The 24,168-nt window shown below is 37.0% G+C and overlaps 1 protein-coding gene across 1 annotated transcript in view; it reads left to right on the top strand.

Moving 5' to 3' along the window:
• The window catches only part of gars1 (glycyl-tRNA synthetase 1), a 30,094-nt gene extending 17,179 nt beyond the window's left edge, over positions 1 to 12,915 (top strand). Inside the window, exons 6-17 of the mRNA XM_039753697.1 lie at positions 29 to 105; positions 822 to 967; positions 2,339 to 2,488; positions 3,763 to 3,925; positions 4,639 to 4,803; positions 4,894 to 5,001; positions 6,885 to 7,030; positions 9,148 to 9,233; positions 9,601 to 9,710; positions 10,268 to 10,361; positions 11,738 to 11,928; positions 12,694 to 12,915. Coding sequence (XP_039609631.1) covers positions 29 to 105; positions 822 to 967; positions 2,339 to 2,488; positions 3,763 to 3,925; positions 4,639 to 4,803; positions 4,894 to 5,001; positions 6,885 to 7,030; positions 9,148 to 9,233; positions 9,601 to 9,710; positions 10,268 to 10,361; positions 11,738 to 11,928; positions 12,694 to 12,810 — 1,553 coding nt within the window. The 3' untranslated portion in view covers positions 12,811 to 12,915. The remainder of the gene's footprint in view (positions 1 to 28; positions 106 to 821; positions 968 to 2,338; positions 2,489 to 3,762; positions 3,926 to 4,638; positions 4,804 to 4,893; positions 5,002 to 6,884; positions 7,031 to 9,147; positions 9,234 to 9,600; positions 9,711 to 10,267; positions 10,362 to 11,737; positions 11,929 to 12,693) is intronic.
• The last annotated feature ends 11,253 nt before the right edge of the window (positions 12,916 to 24,168 follow it).

The raw sequence follows: 24,168 nt of genomic DNA, 5'->3' as shown, positions 1-24,168 counted from the left end.
AGATTTTTCCTGTTTGTTTTTGTTTAAGCTCATTTACAAAAGCTGATGTCTGATAAAAAATGCACTGCTGAGAAAAAAGAAGAAATGGATCAAGTTATCACTCAGGTATGACTGAAGCACTTACTTTTTTTTTTTGTTTTTGGTTTATTTTCGAAATAGTTACTCAAGTATAATGCTTCAGGGTTTAGCACTGCTTCCACACACCTCCAGGGACTTGAGTTCAAGTACGAGACCAATTAATAACACAACAACAACATTTATTTATATAGCACATTTTCATACAAACAGTAGCTCAAAGTGCTTTACATATTAAAGAATAGAAAAATGAAAGACACAATTATAAGACAAAATAAATCAACATTAATTAACATCGAATAGGAGTAAGGTTCAATGGCCAGGGGGGATAGAAAATTACTGATCTGGAATTTAGATTGTTAGATTTCAATGGACAAAAAAATACACCTATATCATTTACTCTTTTGATTCTAAAATCTCTTACTGTTTCTACTGATTTTAGATATCATGTAACCCATCTTTACATTATAAAGTGTCTTTGGGTTTGTATCGTAGAGAAACGTTAATAGTTCTCATGGCTTTGACTCATCTGACAATGTTTAATAATGAAAGGCAGAGGCCAATGATCTTACTTTGGAGATAAAGCATACTTTTAGGGCTGTAAGCTGTTCAACTGCTCATCTGCATGCATACTTACATACTTATTTAAAAAGATTATATTATATGTGTGAAGTCTTGTTTTGTCTTTTTGCAGTTAAGAGTTGCAGTTTTACCTTATTTAATAATTAATCTTTTCCCCTCTATAGATGGACAACTATAACCAAGAACAACTGGCAGATCTTTTTACAAGGTACAATGTAAAATCTCCAATAACCGGAAATGAACTAAGCCCTCCAATGTCATTCAACCTCATGTTTCAGACATCTATTGGACCAGGTGGAAATACTCCAGGGTAAGCTGAAGAAGAGAAATATCTGGTCTTGTTTATCTTTTTTAAAAGATTTAACTATAAATTATGCATATGGAACATTTTCCGAAATGTTAGAATATGGATGCATTTGCAAGTTTACCTCTGCTTTCTGTTTTTTTATCTTGTTACAAGTTGAGTATTTTCATTTTTTTGTATTTTTTTTCCCCTTTTTTGTGTGTCAGTCTTTAACAAAAGAATTTTAAACATTATTTTTCACCATTCATCGAGAAAGCAGTTAACTGTGCACAAGTCAAAGACAGACTAATCAGATGTATAGCTACAGTTATCTTCTTCATATCCCTCTTGTATTACAGCGCTATTTTTAAATCATTGATTCTCTTTAAAAATCAACTTAATTCTATTTTGTGTTTCAGTGGAATGAGTCTGTTATTTGTCACATGAGATGCACACAAATGAAGAATTTAAAATGGGGAAGTCTGTCTTTTTCAGGGCACAGAACTGCATATGTGGAAAACAATTTGTGTTTGCACTCTTCCACTAAGTAATAAGAATAAGGAAAGTCTCCAAAAATCTCTTAATTGTTTTAAAAACATGCAAACTCCACAAAAGTGGCTCTGTAGGTGAGATTTGACTTTCAGATTCAAGCTTTCAGGTATTGATAGTGCCCAGCATCTCCACTGTACAATTTTAATATTTAAAAATGAAACTTGTATGCAACTTGGGACAGAGAATATTAACTGCTGAGGTGTCAAATAGTAAAAACTCAGCAACAGAAACAAAAACAATATTTAGTGTTATACAGAAGTTGTGTTTTAGCCTAGTAGTGAAGCTTATATAAGGTTTAAGAAGAGAACACCTTAAGGAAAGGTGTAACTGTGCATGATGTTTTTTTTCCAGGTTGTGAGCTACTACACATTTAACAATCTGTACAATTTTGCTCCAGTATGACTTGAACCTTTATCTTTTACAAAAGATTATTCATCTTTTAGGCACATGAAAGTAGTTCAAGTGTCATTTGCAAGTATCTGGATACTGCATTCTGACAGTGTTAAAGCCTATTAAAATTCTGTGAATATTTAATATAACAATTGTCAAGTAATTACTATTAATTTTAAAAATGTTTCAACAGCCATTTTAGTACTTAGACATTTTTATTTATTTTTTGCAAGATAGTATATATTCTATTTTGAAGATTAAAGAATGTAATACAATTGTTTTTGGCATTGATGGCTCTGTTTAATTTTGTTAACATGACTTTGTAGTTTTTGGTATAATGTATTCAAATATTGAATGAAGTTGCGTACAAATCATTTTATTTTCTTACAGAAATGTAATTTTGTATTCTACATTTTAATGTTGAGTTTGTGACTTGTTGAACTTTTTATGTCCTAGCTATTTAAGGCCTGAAACTGCTCAGGGAATCTTTTTGAATTTTAAACGTCTTTTGGAATTCAACCAAGGAAAACTACCCTTTGCTGCTGCACAGATTGGAAACTCCTTCAGAAATGAGATTTCTCCACGGTCTGGCCTTATTCGAGTCAGGTAACAACTAACAGTTTACAGTATGATTTGATATGCTTTTGCAAGTTGTAAAAATTATCAGACCTGATAGACTTAAAAAGGTTTGGGGCAGCCACCTGTATAATATCCCCAGCTTCAATAGGTTAAGTTTTCCAGACAAGTTACTGGTTTGGAGTCCAGGCATGAACTGACTAAGGTTTGGAAAGATGGCGGTTTTAAGTGATAGACCCAGAAGTGACATAGGGGAACTGGAAGTGACCTCCTTCTGACGTCATCTTAGGGGTCGGAAGTGATGTCTTCAAAGCTGAGTCAGATAGGTTTTCCCGCAGCTGTTCTGCATTGGCAACAAGAGAAGGTTTAGTGCACCCCGCCATCCCCTGGCCTGGCGTGGAATTACCTTCGCTTGGTCCATACAATGTCCTCCTACTCACATGTTTGTGACAAAGTATAATAAATAAATGCATAAATAAAGACTTCACATAATAAACATTGTGCTGTGGGCACAAAGTCTGCAAAGTATTAAAATTTATTTGATTTGACTAAAATGTTACAGAATGGCTGAAGTTTCCCCAAGACCAATTGTTTTTATGTATTTGAATTTATTTTTTCATTGTTAGCCACGGTTGTCCTTTTTAAAGCTATAAGAATAAAGAATCACTCATGAAGCGCTAACAAAACACTGGTTAAACAGAGGATGTTGATGGCAGAGATTTTGAGAAGGTGTTTCAAGTTTGTAAACCAGGAAAAAACTAAAACCTGTCTGGCTTAAAATAGTATTTAAATGACAAATATTGTTATCATTCTAATGAAGGAGGTGAGAGGTTCTTTGATCATTATTGCAGGGGAGTACTTGTATAGTTAAAATGGCATGAGCAAAAAAATGACTTTATTCAACATAGAGTTAAAGAAATGTTATCACTGCCAAGATGTGATATTTTGATAGTTTATTTGTCCCCAGGGGGAAATTTGGCTTTTTACAGAAGTTCTTTAAATAATTACTGTAAATATATACAGTATGTAGACAGATAGATAATATGTATATACTATGCGCATACTATGGTCTGAGCACACACCAGAGGCACTATTTATATAGAAAGAAAAAGAATTAAAATGCTTCGCAGTACTTTTACCTGGTGTCTTAGGTGTCTGTCTGTTGGGTTAGAGGAGCGACAGTGCCCTCTAGTGTCACAGTGTATTGCCGCTGGTTCGTTTCTTAAAATGTTTCTGCTGAATAATTTACTGGCTGTCCACACATGTTATATGCTGTTGTATTGTTTGTCATTTTTAAATTGCAGGGAGTTTACAATGGCAGAAATAGAGCACTTCGTTGATCCAAATGACAAGCAGCACTCAAAATTCAAAAATGTAGCAGACCTGGACATTAATCTATATTCCTCAAAAGCTCAAACTAGTGGACAGTCTGCACAGGTGATGAAGCTGGGTGATGCAGTAGAACAGGTAGGATAAAAGTACTAATCTGTTTAAGACAATAGTATGTAAGGGCAGGCAAAAAAAAGATGGGCAATAGGTGCATTATCAGCGCATTCCTAACTTTTATCCAATTTTTGCAAACCGTCTAATCTGTATGATTTCTAGAGTGCATTGTTTATTTTAATTTGCATGTGAATTCTAAATTATCAATAAACTTACCAATGTGCCACAACTGCTGAGTCAAGTTCTTCTGAAATGCAGTAAAGCAATCTAAAATGTTGTGAGATACCAAAAAGATGTGTGTATCCTGACTCCCAGCATGTGTAGTGCAAAGTGCTGACAGATATTGCTGTGTATCTCGGGTATAGTGCTATAAGATTGATGCATTTAATAGAAAACTAATCGCCATATACACAATGATAAGTCAGGTTTTGTTTTGTTTTTGTTTTTTTTTAAACCTGCTCTTTTTGTGTGAGTTTTGCATGAATTCTGCAAGTGTTGATGTACTGCTATGATTGAAGTAAGTTAAATGTGGAGGCTTTATATTATGTAAGAGTTGAGAGTTGTCCTTTTTTTCCAATATATTAAAGTTTATACTTGCAGGTAAACATTTTAAATGTAAATATTTTTTTCCTATATGCATGAAATTTTGTACTTGCACAATTAGATGACATTTGTACTTTTTAGCAGTTAATTTTGTTTACTTTTTGATGTGTGTAAAAAGATTACTCTTTTTACAGGGTGTGATCAATAACTCTGTTTTGGGATATTTCATTGGAAGGATTTACCTGTATTTGTTGAAAGTTGGTATATCAAAAGACAAACTCCGATTCCGTCAGCACATGGACAATGAAATGGCACATTATGCTTGCGACTGTTGGGACGCAGAGACCAAAACATCTTATGTAAGTTTTTCAGGTAGTATGCTGAGATTTCCATTTATTGTTTTGTGTGCTATATGATTAATTTTTTTTTCCCTTTCTTTCTGCTAAAAGGGATGGATTGAAATTGTTGGCTGTGCCGACCGTTCCTGCTATGATCTGTCCTGCCATGCCAGAGCTACAAAAGTACCTCTTGTAGCAGAGAAGCCACTTAAGGAGCCAATATCCTTTTTAAAAAATAATAATTATCGATTTATTCTTAAGTTTACAGTTAGGAGTATTATTTGCTAGTCTTTCCAAGTGACATACTTAAAATTGATAATTTAAAATGGAGTCGATTGGTTCAGCACCCCTCAAGGCAACCTGTCTGGTTTAAATATGTATTCTTTGACAATGCCTAGTCAAGTAATATGACCAATTTCAAGTGAATAATTCTCCCTCCCTGTGTCATTACTCCTGTTTTTGGATAATAACAACAAACCCACTTTTAATCAAAAATTATTGAGGGTGACCCCAGAGGATAGAAAACTTGAACAAAGTCATCTTCTCACAAAACATCTATAATATTAGAATACACTTGCTCTGATCTGAAAATAGCTTTTAATCAGTAAAGTTCATAAGGTTTATTTTGTAAACTTTTAGCTCATTAATGCCTTTGATTCATTGATCCAGACAGTACCCTTATTTGAAGTGGAATAAGGAAGCACAGTTGTATAATTGTCACTTTTGCTTGTGTTAATTTATCAAATAGTCATTAACATCAGCATAGTACACATTGGAGTAGGGAAGGATCTTTACAAATGATGCTTTTTCTTAAGCTGTTGTGATAAGAACTCTTGGTCTATTTATTTTATAATTTCATGAACCTTATTTCTGTTGCCCTCAATACATATATGCAAGTTAAAAATTACTTCAGTGTCATAATATTTATTCTTTAGAATGCTTATGTGTTCTTATTGAAACTCAATTTTAAAAAATTCTTTTATGATCTTTTGGCTAATCTCAGATTATCTCTTATAGGTTCAAAATTGTAGAAATGACCAGTTACCCTAATTAACAAAATGACCAACCATTTGATCGTAGTAGATTTCATTGTCATTAAACTGAATTGTACTAATTTTAATATTTGCTACAAAATCCAATCATATATGGATGTATACAGAAGGTGAAAGGAGAGACACTTTTAGACAATTGTTTGATATGGGCTACATATGAGATAAGTAGCCATTTGCTTACACTCTTGGGGTCCATCTTTAAGGTTTGCCTGCTGCACTGTCAAGTTACAATCTAAACTTAAATTTTAACTGTCCTGCAGTAAAGGGGAGACACAGTATTGAAAGCAAGTGGAAAGTGACAAATTGGTGGCTACTAATAGTATACAAATGCAAGTCTTAGTGCCCTCTGGGTGGTTACAAAAATATATACAGCATTGTATAGAAAGGACAGCATCAGTTTAAGCCTTGCATTTTCTTTGTCAGTGTTCACTTGATTTGATGATTTTAAACACATTGGGTGAGAGCCACTGGTCTGAACCATTTATAGTTCTGAGATATTTATGGTTTTTGTCTGAATTTATTGTAGGCTGTTTTCAAAACTTTAGAACCATCTGCCTTTCTTGAAGTTTTAATAGACGCTAAAATATTGAAAATGGTGTCAAGACCACTTTCATCAAAGAATACTTGTTCCTAATTAGCTTTTTTGCTTCACATTTTGACATCTTTTATTAACAATTATTCTGTACAAGTATCCTCTTCTAAAGTTGTATTACAAATACTGTTTATTATGTTATATAGGCATGCAGTGTGGCACAATGTTTAAGGCTTTGGACTTCAAACCCTGAGGTTGTGGGTTCAAATCCCGCCACTGACACTGTGTTCCAGCCACCATGATTGGTTTGGAACGGCACCATTCACATTATCATTGGCTTTTCGTGTAGCCTTTATCAAAACGTGGATGGAATCAGTTCTATAGACATTGTATAGACCATGTCTTATAATTTCTATTGAGGAAAAGTTTATTTTTCGATAATTATCTTTATCGTTTTATCGTCCAGCCCTAGTTGTCATAAAAATGTAACTATTGTAGTAGCCTTAACAACAGTGCACAAAATTGTCAATGTTGTTCAGTTTGAAGCCAACAAAGGAGCAATTGGGAAAGCCTACAAGAAAGATGCAAAACTGGTGATGGAATATTTGAATATCTGCGATGAGTGTTATATCACTGATCAGGAAAAACTCCTGAATGAGAATGGGTAAGTTTCTTTGCTCTAAAATGGGGCACACTACAGTTACAGAAAATGCTGAATTGAAATCATGAGCTGGCCATTTCATTATTTGTGACATTGAGCAAATCACTTAACACTGCCTGTACTTGAACTGTAAAAAGTATTGACATACTTGCAAAATGCTTTGGGATGAGATTCTGTAAGTTATATGGCACCTTTGAATCATGAATGTTGTTTGGTGCTCTGTTTTTCTTTAAACTAAGCAAAATGCTAACTATATAGAGTATGCATTGATAGGGCTAATTACTTTATTGACAGTCTGCCTAAGCAGTAACAAAGTGCAGAAAACTATAGTTTGTTTGTTTATATAACAGTGGTATTTGAATTCCTAAATCTGGTATTTAGCGTGAATATCTCCACCATGTATTCTAATAAGACCATGAAAATTAATATGTTCTAGTTTTAAAAAGCTCACTTTTAATTTGCCACATTTAGCAATCAGATTATGACTAGATGCACTAATATTCTTTATCATGGCTTTTGTGAAAATTCAGAAAATAACTTTGGAAAAACTCCTCTCCTATGCTGTTAGGGCAGTAGAGCAGTAGGGCAAATCGCAGGTTACATTCCAGGTATATGCAACTCTGGTGCCTGATTAGAAAGTTCAAGAGAAATTAAAACTCTTGCTTAGAGAAATCCATTAAACTAAAAAGAATACAAACAGCCTCATTTGTTTTCCCATATCAGACAGCTATTTGACAAAAAGCCCTATTGCAGGCTACTTCACAGTAACATTAATAAGTTCTTGCCATATTGTAAAAAATCAGGAGTGTGCTCCCCTCGACGTTTTCCTCTATCTTGGTCTGCAAAAAAGTAATCAAAACCACTTCCAGTTGCGCAATATTTCTCAAATATATGTCTTTGTTTCTCATCATAACTAATTGATAATATCAAGACACAATCATTTATCTTCATTTATAATCAAACTTTATATTAAAATGATATTTTCGCACTTAGGGAGGTCAAACAGTGGTGACATTTTTTAATGATTACATATGCGTTAACTAGATTATATGCAAAGTATAGTCACCTAAAAACATAGAAAAAGTGTTAGTATTATATAATATTTGTTGCAATAAATTGCTATAGATAAAACTGAATTTAGCTACATTTAATTATAATGGTGGCAGAAATAAAAATATCATAAAATGAAATGTGTTTCCAGAAACATGACGGAGACGTAACAGGTTATTGTTCCCTTTACATTTTTATATTCACATGGCGTGTTCAATGTTTACAAGTTATTGTTAAACTTTTGATGTATAAATTAAAATAAAATGAATAATAGTTATTGAAAGAATATGCAATATTGAGTACAGTTTTTAATATCGTGTATAGATTTATATTTCCATGATACAAAAAATTTGGATGGTTGTTTAAATAAAATACTACTTCCAGTTGAGAATTTTTTCTCAAATTTCATATCTGTTTGATTTTTATCATTTATAAATATCTCTACAAAATTTGAATCATCTATCTGTAATTATAACCATAGTTTGCTTGAAAGTTTGCAAGAGTATTCAGTTAAAGTACCATGTCCGGTTGTCAGAAGTAGCCTTAAAGTTGCTAGGATTCCTTATTTTTGATATAAAGCAGGTGTACATAATCTCGTTGATCTAGGTCAAAGCGTTTTCGAGTTACCGTGTTTAGACACAGACAATTTCAAAAATGGTATTTTCAGACTCGGGAATGTCTAAAACTTCAAGATTCATCAAAATCTCGAGGTCGAATTTTTTCACGATTCCTATACTTTTTCTGTACTATATATATATATATATATATATATATATATATATATATATATATATATATATATATATACATTTTTATATAGAGTGAGAGGTTGATTAAGGTTCTTTCAATTAAGTACGGTGAAATTTCATACATGAAGTATAGTATAGGATATCGCAGTAAATTTTCCGTTGCTTTTTTTTTTTTAACTTACACCATGGGGTATTTTAGACTGAATTGTGTGTTACTGTATGTTCTTTTAAATAAGGTACAATTTTAAAAATAGTTGCTTTACTAATTAATCAAACATATATTTCCTGTTGTCAGTTAATTTTGGTACTTCTGATTTTTAGTGAGTTTACAATTGAAACAGAGGGCCAAACATTTAAATTGACTAAGGAGATGGTGAGCGTGAAGAGATTCCAAAAGACGCTACATGGTATGACAACCATTTTTATATGTTTATAATTTTAGGTATCAAGCACAACAAAAAAGTATTGTCGTTAATGACCCATATATTAATGAATTTATTAATTTAAATAAAAAATTACTGGTAGATATCTTTAACATCTGTGCAAGAGGAATAACATTTGTATCTTTGTACTTTAAACAATTATTATAAGTTATTTTGTTTTCTGTATTTAATGCCATTTGTTTTTCAAAAGTGTGTGCAAGTGAATTATAATAACACCGTTCCACTGGAGAACATTTAATTACATTTATAGAGGCATTTAACAAATATAGTAAAACAAAAAGTAAACAGCTTCAGGTGAGATCTTGATATCAAATTTTTAATTTTGTTTTAGTGGAAGAAGTTGTTCCCAATGTAATTGAACCTTCGTTTGGCATTGGAAGAATTATGTATTCCATCTTTGAACACACATTCCATGTCCGAGAAGGAGATGAACAAAGAACTGTAAGTGCTTTCTAAAGACTACTACTTTTTACATGTTTTCATGTTGTGTATATTTTAAACTACGGTGCCTAGTTAACCATGTTCATTTTAAGATTCTTTCTAAATGACAAATACACAGCTGAATGCAGGAAACTCGCTGACCATTTAAATTAAAAACAGGCTTTTCTTTTACTGCTTGTTTTTGGAACCTTAGTCATGCCATAATGATCATTATAAGTGCAGTATACCCTCACATGTTTATTTCTGACCATTATAGGGCTATACATGATCTGTCTGAATATGTCTGAATTAGGCTAGACATTTTTATTCAGTTTGGTACTTTTTTACTTTTCCAAACCTCTAAGGAAGCCAATCTTGTGAAGGGTTGGCTGATGGACATTTTAAGTGTAGTCCACAACATTGCACAGCAGAGTCATAGCGTCATAGAGTTACAGAATTTTTTCCTTTAGAGAATTAAATACACTTAACTGAAGTGGATCTGATTATCATATGTAGATGTATTACTCAGTACTTTCTTATTGTTGTGTTGATGATGATTATTGCATTGTTTTCTTTAGTTCTTCAGCTTCCCTGCAACTGTAGCACCATACAAATGTTCTGTCCTTCCACTCAGTCAAAATCAAGAATTCATGCCTTTTGTCCGTGAGCTCTGTGAGTATTCTGCATTTTTTACTAAACGAGAATGAAATGGTTGTGCTTCAGATGACATAACATTAACAGTAATCAATTGGCAAACATTTAATGAAAGCTGAAACCGGGGGAAAAAATGTTTTTACAGTAAAACCTTTCTCACCATTATTATCTTGAATTCCTAAGGCATGACAGGTACTTCTTTATGCCTTAAGAAGAGTATTATAAGCACAGTCAGTGGGTTTGAAGAAATAGCTTTTAAATGTATTAGCTTATCAGAAACAACACACTAAAGATTGAATAATATGTTTACCTACTATTAAATAGCCTCAAGTGCATTAAATACATTTCTCCAGATTGCTCACTGTCACAACTGGCCCACAGATGGTGCCTTATCCCTTTTTTACCATTCACAGACTGCAGTTCATCCTCTAACACTTGTATTCCATCAAAGCTGATATCGGGCACCTCAGCTTGGGACATGCAACCATCCTCTGCAACTGGATTTTGGACTTCTAGCCTGTGCTGATTAGTTGCATGCCCAGACGCAACTCCATCGTTCAATTTGCTGATGACACAACCATCCACAAATGATCTAATTTTTCTGAGTACAGTCTAAATTTAGATATTAACTAAAAACAGCTTCTTTGACTAAAAGACAATGAAATTGCAAGTTATTTGCACACATGAATATGTTCCCTGCATTTTTAAACTGGGGGTGGACGGGTGAGCATTTCATCTTCTTCTCACCAAAATATGACTTGCCGTTTACATTTCTTAGCTTGTATCTCTGTTGAGGTTTTAGTACAAAATTTAATTATTGAAGCAAAAGCATATACATAATATATGCTTTCTTGTACATGTTAGTATGGGAATGGCTTACCAGCACAAGTGTGTAAGGTTCTGAAGCATGTGAATGATTATTGATGGCAATTGAAATATTTTAGGTAAATGTATAATAATATTGAAACACCATATTGCACCAGGTTAAAATTGACATTAAATATTCCTATTAAGGCTGTTTTTAAAAAATTATATGATCTGGAACTTTAATATATAATTCAGTCAGTCATTCTCCAACCCACTATAACCTAACACAGGGTCACAGGGGTCTGCTGGAGCCAATCCCAGCCAGCACAGGGTGCAAGGCAGGATTAAATCCTGGGCAAGGCACCAGCCCACCACAGAACTTTAATATATATTTAACTTTTTTGTGTGTGTGTGTATATATATATATATATATATATATATATATATATATATATATATATATATATATATATATATATATATATATATATATATATATATATATAAAATTTATTTATTTATGTATTTTTTTATTTGTGTTTTAAAGATCTTGAACTTTCTCTCTGTCATTTTGCATTTTCCTTTAGCTGAAGCTTTGACCAGACATGGAGTTTCACACAAGGTTGATGATTCTTCTGGTTCTATTGGACGCCGGTATGCCAGGACAGACGAGATTGGCGTTGCCTTTGGCATTACTATTGATTTTGATACAGTTAATAAGACACCGCACACAGCCACTTTAAGGGACCGAGACTCAATGCGCCAGATCAGGGCTGAGGTATGCCAACACTTTCTGTTGTGTACAATAATGCCACTCTTAAGTCATTTAAGAATACAAACAGTATGAAAATTCTTTGTAGTCCAGAAATTGAAGGGTTGCAGCACATTCAAAATTTATTTACAATAATTACATAAGGAGCTTAATTTAAAAAAGTATTCATTTATATTTATTTTTTCCTCTCAAAAGAGCCAAGAGCTGACACAGGTGCCGATGACGGGCAAAACAACTTCATTGTCTTTTTTTGCTTCTGCAATGATTAGCATGTAACTAGTTTTTGGTTTGGTTATAAGGAGTAAATTAGCCAATTTTTAAAAAGAGAGATAAACTTTAGTGTAAATTTCTGGAGTGATTTAGCAATTAGTTGGAACAAAAACCTTCACACAGCAGCAGCCCTTCTTGGACTAAGTTGAGCAGCTAGCCTTCAGATGACAATTTTTAATGGTTGGAATTCTCTTATCATTAAATGTTTTTTACATTCTGTCATTATAAATACAACGTAACGGATTTGACAGCATCAGAACCACTTATTCAGCTGAAACGTGAAGGAAACACGTGCGTAAGTCTACAAAGCAGCAAATTTAAAACGCTTTACTTGCATTGCTTAATATGACCAGTAGATGTCTCTCTTGTAGATGTTACCCCTCATTTTTACCTTGCAGAACATTTGAGTGTTTGGTTGAATTTTAAAAGGTCAGTTCTCAGATTTGTATCATTAACTGCAATGTTGAAACCTCATCCTCTATCCTTCCACTCTCTTCGTAGATATCTGAGTTGCCTACAATTGTGCGTGACCTTGCAAATGGAATCATAACTTGGAATAACGTGGAAGAGAAATACCCAATTTTTGAAGGTCAGGAGACCGGAAAAAAAGAGGAATAATCTGCCAGCCACTGCAGAGTCGTCAATAAAAGAACATTTATACTTCTGAAAAACAATTGTATTGTGAAATCAGTATCATCCTTCCTTTTTGTTTCACCACTGAATCTGGAAAGCCAAAATTAAATTGTAATTATGATTGAATAAATCATATTTAAAAGTCTTGTGGTGTTCTTATTATTTTAGTATTTATAAGTGAAATAGCACTGGTCAACAAAGATTTTGTAACAGAACAACATCTGGCCGGGTGCTTTAAAAATACATTTTTATGCTGATTTTTAGAAACGTACTCTGACTTTTTCAGCCACTCATAGTTTGGGAGTTGTGTCCTTTTTAAAACTGTTTCTTTAGTTATATATTTTAATGGATGGCCGGGTTCCACGCCCGGCCCTTTTGCTTATTTTCCGGGGAAGCCACTAGAGACTCCGCACTACATTTCCCCGGGACGCTTGGAACCCTCAACTGAGCGGGTGAATGGGCAGGAGTTTCCTGCCTGCTTCCACTCCCGCAAAGGTCAAGCCAAAGGGAGTCGAATGTGCGGCAACTGTGGCCACATCTGGCGGTGTTGTCCTGTGAGGACGTCCAAGTGGCAGCGACGTCGGGGCAACACCCCCAGACCATTTGCTTATATTTCCACAGGGCAGAACTGTAGTGCTGAGGACACCAACTCCCCATTATGGAGAAGACCAGCCCTCGCGGGACGGGCCACTGAGTCTCACGAGACTCATCTGGAAGAGGGGTGGTGTAATGGACAGCCGGGTCCCATGCCCGGTTGGGACGACCCTGCTGTATATGGTCCGGGGGAGCAGCCATGGACTTCTCAGTACCTCCACCGGGACGCTTGATGGCAGCCTCCCTGGTTGATGATGCCTCAGTTTCCCGCAGGGTTTCATGGGAAATGGAGTTCTCCCCAACCCTGTGGGGACCCAGGATGGCCGCCAGGGATTGAGACAGATAATTAAGCCCAGCTGGTTTAATCAACAGGCCCACACAGGAGTGCAATTGAGAACAGGTGAACAAGCAACCGGAGGACTCCCGGGAGGGCCATAAAGGAGCCAGCAACCACCACTCTGGGCCAGAATCGGGAGGAAGAGGATGAGGTTGCCTGAGAGGAGGAGGAGGAGGAGGAGGAGGGTGGGAGTGGTGGTGGTGGAGGTGGTGGTGGTGGTGCTGGTGCTGCCAGCGGAAGGATTGCTGTGTGTAAAGTAAGGTGCTTTGGGACTGTGTTATACCTGTGGGGTTCACGGGGAAGACGTGCCCCACAGGGGAAGAGTGTTTGAACTGTTGAAGTGTTTGGGCCTGTGGGACATGGGGAAGACGTGCGCCCATGGGTGAAGAGAAAATAAAAAAAGTTCTGTTTAATTTACACATGCCTCAGTGTGAATCTGTTATTAACAATATATATATATATATATATATATATATATATATAGATTTTTTTTTTTTTTAAAGTGTACAGGTTATACAAAGTTAAATTCAGGATTAAATTGTTTTTATTGCTGTTTGTGAACATTTAATCACTTTTCAGAATTTTCTCTGTAAATCTCATGCATGGTGTTTCATCTTGGTAGAGTAATATATTGCTCTACTTTCCCCTATTGTATTATTAATAAGTAACCTTTGTCAGAATGCCTAATCTCCCAGACTTACCACTGTTTATAAGGTATTATTGTATATAACTTCTCCCCACCTTCCCCTCTGTATCTATAACCTTAGGCAATTAGATGTAGTAAAAAGAGAAGCAGGAGTTAAGTTACACATAAAATAATGTATTATTGATAATATTCATAAATAATAACAAAATGCAAAGTACATTTGAATATTGGCAACCATACAACCTGATAAAATGGTGATGTGTAATTCAGGTGGCACACAGACTTGTAGTTACTTAAAATGTCTCTAGTTAAGGCATCATTGGTGCTCAGCTTTCTTCAGAACAGGCCTCAAGCCTGTTCAGTATGGCTGAAACTGTGCTGTTCATTGTGTTGTCTTCATCATGAGAGGTTAGCAAGAGAAAGGTACTTCTTCATCATCACAGGTTAGCGAGAGAGAGAGAGTGAGATAAAGCAAGTAAATTTATAGGTTTTCTGTCCAACCCCTACAGCCAATAGGACATCATGGTACTTAAAGGCCTCTGAGACAAGCCAATTCCAAACAGCCATACCTCAGACCAATGAGGGAAATAGAACATCTTAACACCTGCCACCAAACCATATGTCAAACATCCTGCGGAGGGTTGAAAGACTTTAGCAGAGAAACACTTGCCAAACTGGTTTAAGACACATCCTCTCCCAACTCTGTCGTAAAATTACAAAGAGACTTAGTTGTAAAATTAAACGTAAATGCTTCTCACTAAAGTAACACTAAATTACATTGCTTTGCCTAAATTACAAATAGATATACAAAATATTCATCAAGTTCTGCAAAATCTCACATCACAACACATGGTAAACAATATCATCAGGACATTTCTAAAATGGAAAAATGACACCAAGGCCAGTGGAGCCCAGTATGCTGTTGACGACTACTGGATCCTTTAAGAGGGATATCCCTCAGTGCAGAAGAAAATTGCACACTTCTACTTTTTAGGCGAGACTCTCACAGCGTGTACAAAAGTGGTCTCAGACTCTGGTCCTGGAGAGCCGCAGTGGCTGCAGGTTTTCATGCTAACCCTTTTCTTAATTAGTGACCTCTTTTTGCTGCTAATTAATTTCTTTTGAATTAATGTTACTTGACTTGCTCCTGAAGACTCAGACCCCTTAATTGTTTCTTTTTCCTTAATTAGCAGCCAAACAATAATGAGATAGAAAATGAACCAAAACATGACCAGCAAACTGTCGATCGTACAATATCTGAAAATAAAGGAAGATGAAGGTCTCAGGAATGTTGATCTGCTCAGGTCCCCTAAACATTTTAACGGTGCTCTTAGAAAAGTGAAAATCAACAATTTTGAAAATGTCCGCTATTACACAATGAGAGCAGCAACAAGCCATGGAGTTAAAGAACGGGTTTAATTAACGAAAAGACTCGGCACCTAATGAAGCAACTGGTTGGAGTTGAAGGCCCTGACTTAGTTGGTCTTTTGTTGGCTCACTCACTTCACATTTAATTTCTGTTTGGGTGCAATTTAAGGAAAGAAATGAAGCAATTCAGAGGAATGATGGAGACATTCAGGGGAACAAATCTTAAAAATCAAGTCAATTAAAACAAAAGGAAAAGAAGTTAATTAGCAACAAATTAGTCACCAATTAAGAAAAGGTTTAGAATGCAAACCTGCAGCCACTGCGGCCCTCCAGAAACGGAGTTTGAGGCCACTGCTGTACAGTATGTGTAGTGTGAATATACATTTACTCTAAATTTGAATTGTGTCACTTAAAACTCCTTTTGTGTCATAGAGAAAGTCTGATTAGGACATTGAATCAAGCACAAAAAATACTGCAAGATTCACCTTTATTGATTTATGTCACAAAAATAAAGTTAGCCAGGGTAACTGGATATTTTGGAAACTTATCAAAGTTCACGATTCTGTTGCTAATTGATTTCCACTTTTAGAGATTATCAAGAATATTTAGAAAATCCTAAAACTGGTGATTTCTTCAAAAACAACACATTTTGTAGTTTCTTTCTTAATTCCATTTTTCTGTACGCTTCGCGTTTTAAGTCTTTGATGTTTACCACCTTGAGGACACTTAATATTCTGATTAATTCAATGCAATATTATTGTCTCAAAATGGAAATTTGGTTTTGTTTTTTTTTACTTTTAATAGAAAGACTTAAGGCATGACTTAAGTAAATGTTTTAAGTTATTTTGTGGCCATTTGCTGGTTGTGCCATCAGTACAAGAAGAGACTGCTACCTCTGCAGCTTCACCACTGCTTCTCTCATTGCTTCTGTGCAGAATGCATCATTCTAGGCCTGGCAGCACCTCTGCCAGTACGTGATAAATGATGGGCATACAGCCTATGTGGCCTCTAGCGGCTGGTTTTGCCAGTTTTCTAGAACATTACCACCTGACTGTGTTCCTATGACCTCAGGTCACTTAGCCATAAACTGATGCATGACTGTATTGCATATTTACCCACACACTGAGACTAGCAAAGAGAAAATATTATTTATAGGTTTGGACAATTATCTTGGCTTCTGTCCTAGAAAAATAAGCCTGGGTCACGTCTGAGTTTGATGCTAAACACTGAAAAGCTCTGCCCTCTCAAACCTGGGGCACATCAATGTTTGTGGCACAAGTAATCAGGAAAAAACATGAAGTGTAGCGTACATAAGTGAAGTATGATGGCCGCAGGCTCTCCTGACACCCAGAGTGGGATATCTGTTCTTGGCTTCGCTATAATTTAGTTTCAGGGAACTGGCACCTCATATCAGATTTACTTGGTGTTTTTAATTCTGTGAAAGATATAAACTGACAGACCACATCACCGTACTGGACGAGTCCTATTTTTGGATTCTCTGTCCAAGCTTCCATGACGTCTATAAAATGCTGCCTCGAGTATGCCAATAACTAATACAATGGTATTCATGACAGGCACTGACCGCTCTACCTGAGTCTGTTTGCCTTTTTTTCCAGCTAGCAGAAGTTAATGGAAATTTTTCATTTTCATGAATAGAGCTTCTATGTGACTGCGACTGTGAATTAGGGTGAGCACTGGGATACGACACCAGAGAATCTGATATTTTGAGTGAAAAGTGAGCAGATCATGTGCTGAATTAACCTGCCGACAAATTCATTTTTTTGCAGTCATTATGATTACCTTTTCAATCTCATAATCGGTCCTGTTTATAATAAGTGTGCAAAAAAAAAAGAGCCTCAGAACCTACTGTGCTTTTGCTTAGAAACTGAAAAGGGGTTCACTGCGCTCCTCCATCTGTTTTACAAAATATAGTTTAAAAGATAATTGTAAAAAATCTTAAAAGGATATTTTAATTTAGTCAGAAAAACCAAATGAAAAGGACATGGCACGTGCCAAAGCCATAGCAACCAGCTTGTGATTGGCAGCAAATGATTTAACAAGGATTAAACAGCTTTTCTCTACCTTCCTCTTTACTTGTTTTGATTGTTTATATCCCCCTTTTGAGGAATCACAACATTGAACGATTTTTTTTTTTTTTTTCACAAAATTGCTTCATGAAAAATGTTTGCTGATTATCATGTACGAATTTAGAGAAACATCAAATTACCGTATTTACGCATGTACCACGCACACATTTTTTCCCGAAAATTAGCATTAGGAAATCAGGTGCGTGTCATACACGAGGAAATGTAATTTGTAATGTTTACTTCTTCTGCTTGGGCTCGCTCTCTCTCTCGCTCTCTCTCACTCGCTTGCGCTCTCTCTCTCTCTCTTCGCTCTCTCTCTCTCTCTCTCTCGCTCGCTCTCTCTCTCTCTCTCGCTCTCTCTCTCTCTCTCTCTCGCTCGCTCTCTCTCTCTCTCTCTCTGTCGCTCTCTCTCTCTCTCTCTCTCTCTCTCTCTCTCTCGCTCGCTCGCTCTCTCTCTCTCTCTCGCTCTCGCTTCTCTCTCTCTCTCTCTCTCTCTACCTCGCTCTTGTTTTTAAATCAGTTTGATATCGTCATTCAGCATGGATAGTAGCAAGCGTTTACACTCCTTCACTGTGGGAGAGAAACTAAAAGTGATTTTGGAAGCAGAGAAGATAAGAAATCGGGCAGCAGGTCGCAAGTACGGTGTTCCAGAGTCATGTGTTCGAGATTGGCGACAGAAGAAAGAAAAACTTTCGTCGTGCAACAAAAACAGAAGGGCATTTCTTGGAAAACGTGCCCTAAACGCTTCCTATACAATCACAACTTGCATTGTACACGGGCAAAATGATTTTCGCGATTTTCTTTGTAAAAATTAGCGTGCGCGTCTTACACGAGGGCGCGTGGTACATGAGTAAAAACGGTAGCTTTTGTTGAATTTAGCTTTTTGAAGCATTTGCTGATGCTGACATGCTGCTTTAATTCATTTGAGCTAAAATAAAAGCTTTGCAGCCCATTTTCATTTATACTCTGCGTCTGATGCTTCTCTTTTCAGTGTCCGCAACGATAGGCCGCCAGCCCTGATGGACTCCACTTGTCCCGATGTCACTGGTGTTAGTCAATTGCTGCGGCAGTTTTGCACAGAAGATGTCCAAGTGTGAATGCAGAAAATGAATTTTTACCAACGTGTTGCACTTCATGGTTTTATATGCTTGAAGCATGTTGTCAACCAGCTGGATGAAGTTCATCTTCCTTAATACTTTGCTTTCACAAAATGTTTGCGTCACAAAACTTTTCCGTTTCACTCATCAGTAACTTTGAGCATTACTAACTAGTATAACGGAAGCAACCTTGATGTTTTGTGGCTGTTGAACTACTCGAGTTTTATGCAGAACAGAGGTGCAGTCATTGTAGCTACTCTCGGACAGATCCAGTGGACCAAGTCCAAATCCGGCACCTAGTCATTGTCTGTGCTTCCTCCTACATCATCAAAGTTGATCAGCAGTTTGATACTTCAGGGATGTACTGTATATGTGAGTAGGCAATATGATGGATTGGTATACCCCATCCAGAGTTGCTAGGAAAGGGTCAGATTCTATAACTAGGTTAAGCCAACTTGAAAATATTATGTTGTGGGCAACAGTGTAACACAGGGGTTCTCAAACTCGGTCCTGGGGACCCACTGTGGCTGCAGGTTTTTATCCCAACCAGCTTCATAACCAGTGACGACACCTGATGACACTGATCAAATTTAATTATCTGCCATTTTTTTCTCTTATTCTACATTTAGAAAAGCACAGCAGCGTGATTTTTATATTTATAAGACACTAGCCATGCCCCATGTATTCGTGAACCAGGACAGTGAGGAGGGCCCCGCCCAGCTGTCTACTCCTGACGTCACTCTTCCTCCTCCCCTCAGCCCGCAACCTCTGTCTCGGATTTGTGCGAATATATTGCTCCTGCAAGCAAACTCTGATTCTTAGCATAATGAGAGAAGTCACAAAATCAACCAGAATGTTCAAGCAAATTATAGAAAAAAAAAACATCTAAATCCGTTAAGTAGTTCTCTTGTTCGCTAACTAAGCAGAGTTAAGGTTACAGCCCGAGGCAGACGCGTGAGTGAGGAGGGCCCCGCAGCCCGATGAGTCTCTCTCGGATTTGCGCTAATAAATCGGTATCACAAGCAAACTATGGTACTTAGCGTGATGAGAAAGTCACAAAGTCAACAGAATGTTAAAGCAAATGATAGAAAAAACCCAATCTAAATCCGTTAAGTAGTTCTATCATGAAAAGTGGACAGACATACAAACAGAACACGCTTGGACCACAAAAGTTTTAAAATCGATTCTTAGCGAGCACCTATGGGCCAATGGTAACCTACATTCCAAATTTCAAGTCCCAAGTCCTCATGGTTTGGGAGATTTTGTGATGAGTGAGTCAGTGGTATTTGGCTTTTATATATATATAGAAGATTTAGAAATATTCCTTCTTTTGCTGTAGATGTAATTGCTTAACTCTCTTTTGTTGATTTCAAGCTATTTTCCCCTTTCTCTGTGCAGTTTTCCCCCTTCTTTGTATCTTATTAATGACAACTGAAAACGAGCAGAGCAGACACTCTGGCAAACAACACTGAATCATGAAAGGCTGTAACTACTGTAGCGTCAGACCCACTAATTAGGAAATAATGGATTAATTAAACAATTAGAACACCTGGAAAAGTGGAATGAAAATCAAGATGAAAATATTGTTACAAAGAAAAAAAAATACATTATTCCCATATAACTGCTTGGTACATTTTAATTTTTATTATTATTTTTTTTTACCAAACTTTTCTAATTTTAATATTGTTCCCAAAACACAGAACTTGGGAAATAACAGTGCACTTCATTAGTCCAGGAGTCCAATTAAAAAACAGAAGTTGGCTGCAACAAAAACCTGCAGCCACAGGGGGTCCTAGGACCGAGATTGGGAAGCACTGGTGTAACAGATCAAAGGCAGAAGTGGCAACACGAGTTAAAACCTGAAAACGTAGTCCTGTAAAAACATGCAACGTATGATGGATTCAGAAAATATCCGGACCCCTTCACTTTCAACACCTTTTATTGTACTTTAGTTTTAATTTTAAATGGATAATTTGCCAATTTTTGCTTAACAGTGTACACTCAATAACCCCATCATGAAAGAGTGAAACATTGCGGCAATTCCAGCTTTGAATCTTCATGGGTAAGTCTCTGCAAGCTTTGCTCACCTGCACTTGGGCACTTTATGTCATTCTTCCAGGCAGGTCCACTCCAGCTCCAACAGTTTGGATGAGACGAGTTTGTAAACTGACATCTTCAGGTCTCTCCGCAGATGTTCTATGGGGTTTTAGTCTGGTGTTTTGGCTGAGCCACTTAAGAAAAGCCAGACTCTTGTGCTGAAGTCTTGACTGTATGCACCGGGTCACTGTCATGCTAAAAGGTGAACTGTCACCCCAGCCTGAGGTCGCATGCGCTGTGAAGCAGGTTTTCTTTAAGGACCTCTCTATATTTGGCTGCATTCAAGTGAGGAAGTGGCAGCAGTGTGAATGTGCAGGTGGTGGATGTGGCAGAGAAAATATCATTGAAGCTGAGGAGGTTTGGCGTGGCAGCACTGGCATTTGAGTATGGCTGAGGAAGAAGACTGCCTCCAGTAAACCTTACATGAGTGATTTTGGGAGAGAAATTGCATTGTTTCTTACACTACTATTTATTAATTCATTTTATCATTATGGAAAATTGACTGTAGATTATTAGGCAGAATTTGCAGATTTATCGTTTTAAAATTGTATCTACAAAACAAAAAAGTGTCCAGAAAGTGAGAGGGTCTGAATACTTTCTGAATCCACTGTATAAGCAAACCAAACATGTTGGTAGAACTCTGCACAGCAATTAAAATTTATCATAATTTATTAGTTTACTAGTCATTTATTTTGTCTTACAGTAGTAAACGATAGCTCAGTATTATACAGTCAACACTAACAGCAGAAACTCAAATGAATATTGTTAATTGTGTAAAGTGCTAAATTATCATGTTGATAAATAATTGAAGGAATTTGTGATAATGCTTACTACCCCAAAATAGTAAGATACACAAATTTATGCACCCTTTAAGTTGTATAACAAAAAATCAACCAAGTGGAACAAAGTGTCCACACCTGAACAAAGGTAGGCCAAGAACACTACAGGATGACAGGACCTGCCCCAACTACATGAATCTGGTTGAGTGGACAAAGAAAATTTCACATACTCCAAAAAGAAATATTTTTCCACACATGAATACCAAAAAGCGAATCATGGAGAATTGGAGAAACTGGATCACAAGAACTAAATTGAGTTTGCCATAAATAGTTTAACAGCACACTGAATTACAGTATTTAGGTAAATTTACTAGTAATAAGATATGGAAGAAGATGATCCATTGTGGCAACCCCTAACGGGAGTAGCCGAAAAAAGAAGATAAAGGTAAATTTACTACTAATCCTAAGTTTTGCATTTTGTGATAAAATGTCCATGGTGTAGTGCATCCTGGGAAGTGTGGGCTTCAATAGGGTGTGGGTGTGTGCAAGTGTGCTTCACTCTGGGATTGATTGAGGTGCTTGACTGATGCATGAGGTGCTGACACATGCAAAAGTGAGCAGATCAGATAGATGCCTCGATCAAACCTCAGAGATAGCAGCGTATCACACTCACGCCAATCAGGCCAGAAAAGGGAGCCTGCATGGGGCAGGAGAGGAGAAAAAGAACAGAAAGAAAAGGAAAGAATGGAGGTTAAAGAAAAGGATGGGAGATGATGCGACACAGAGTGGAAGCTGATGGACGGCTATGATGAAACAGTTGGTGGTGATCGTGCAGAAGATGAAAACAACAACTTACAATATCCTGAAGAATATCTACAACCATTAAAAACATCCGATCTTACATGAATTAGATAGATAGATAGATAGATAGATACTTTATTAATCCCAAGGGGAAATTCACATAATCCAGCAGCAGTATACTGATACAAAGAAACAATATTAAATTAAATAGTAATAAAAATGAAAAAAATTTAAATAAAATTAATGTTAGCATTTACTCCCCCGGGTGGAATTGAAGAGTCGCATAGTGTGGGGGAGGAACGATCTCCTCAGTCTGTCAGTGGAGCAGGATGGTGACAAAAGTCTGTCACTGAAGCTACTCCTCTGCCTGGAGATGACACTGTTTAGTGGATGCAGTGGATTCTTCATGATTGACAGGAGTTTGCTTAATGCCCGTCGCTCTGCCACAGATGTTAAACTGTCCAACTTTACTTCTACAATAGAGCCTGCCTTCTTAACAAGTTTGTCCAGGCGTGAGGCGTCTTTCATCTTTATGCTGCCACCCCAGCACACCACCGCGTAGAAGAGGGCACTCGCCACAACCGTCTGGTAGAACATCTGCAGCATCTTACTGCAGATGTTGAAGGATGCCAACCTTCTCAGAAAGTATAGTCTGCTCTGACCTTTCTTACATAGAGCATCAGTATTGGCAGTCCAGTCCAATTTGTCATCCAGCTGCACTCCCAGATATTTATAGGTCTGCACCCTCTGCACACAGTCACCTCTGATGGTCATAGGGTCCATGAGGGGCCTAGGCCTCCTAAAATCCACCACCAGCTCCTTGGTCTTGTTGGTGTTAAGATGTAAGTGGTTTGAGTTGCACCATTTAACAAAGTCTTTGATTAACTTTCTGTACTCCTCCTCCTGCCCACTCCTGATGCAGCCCACAATAGCAGTGTCATCAGCGAACTTTTGCACGTGGCAGGACTCCGAGTCATATTGGAAGTCTGATGTATATAGATTGAACAGGACCGGAGAAAGTACAGTCCCCTGCGGCGCTCCTGTATTGCTGCACACGATGTCAGACCTGCAGTTCCCAAGACGCACATATTGAGGTCTGTCTGTAAGATAGTCCACAATCCATGCCACAAGGTGTGAATCTACTCCCATCTCAGTCAGCTTGTCTCTGAGGAACAGAGGTTGGATGGTGTTGAAGGTGCTAGAGAAGTCCAAAAACATAATTCTTACAGCACCACTGCCTCTGTCCAGGTGGGAGAGGGATCGGTGTAGCATATAGATGATGGCATCCTCCGCTCCCACCTTCTCCTGGTATGCGAACTGCAGAGGGTCAAGGGCGTGACGGACCTGTGGCCTCAGGTGGTGAAGCAGCAGCCGCTCCATGGTCTTCATCAGATGTGACGTCAGAGCAACAGGCCGGAAGTCATTTAGCTCACTAGAACGTGATACCTTTGGGACTGGGGTGATACAAGATGTTTTCCAAAGCCTTGGGACTCTCCCCTGTTCCAGGCTCAGGTTGAAGATGCGCTGTAGAGGACTC

The sequence above is a fragment of the Polypterus senegalus genome, chromosome 5, assembly GCF_016835505.1.
Source record: "Polypterus senegalus isolate Bchr_013 chromosome 5, ASM1683550v1, whole genome shotgun sequence".
NCBI classification, from domain to species: Eukaryota; Metazoa; Chordata; class Cladistia; order Polypteriformes; family Polypteridae; genus Polypterus; species Polypterus senegalus.
Note: the sequence above shows the minus strand (reverse complement) of the source record. Positions and strands in the feature narration are given on the sequence as shown.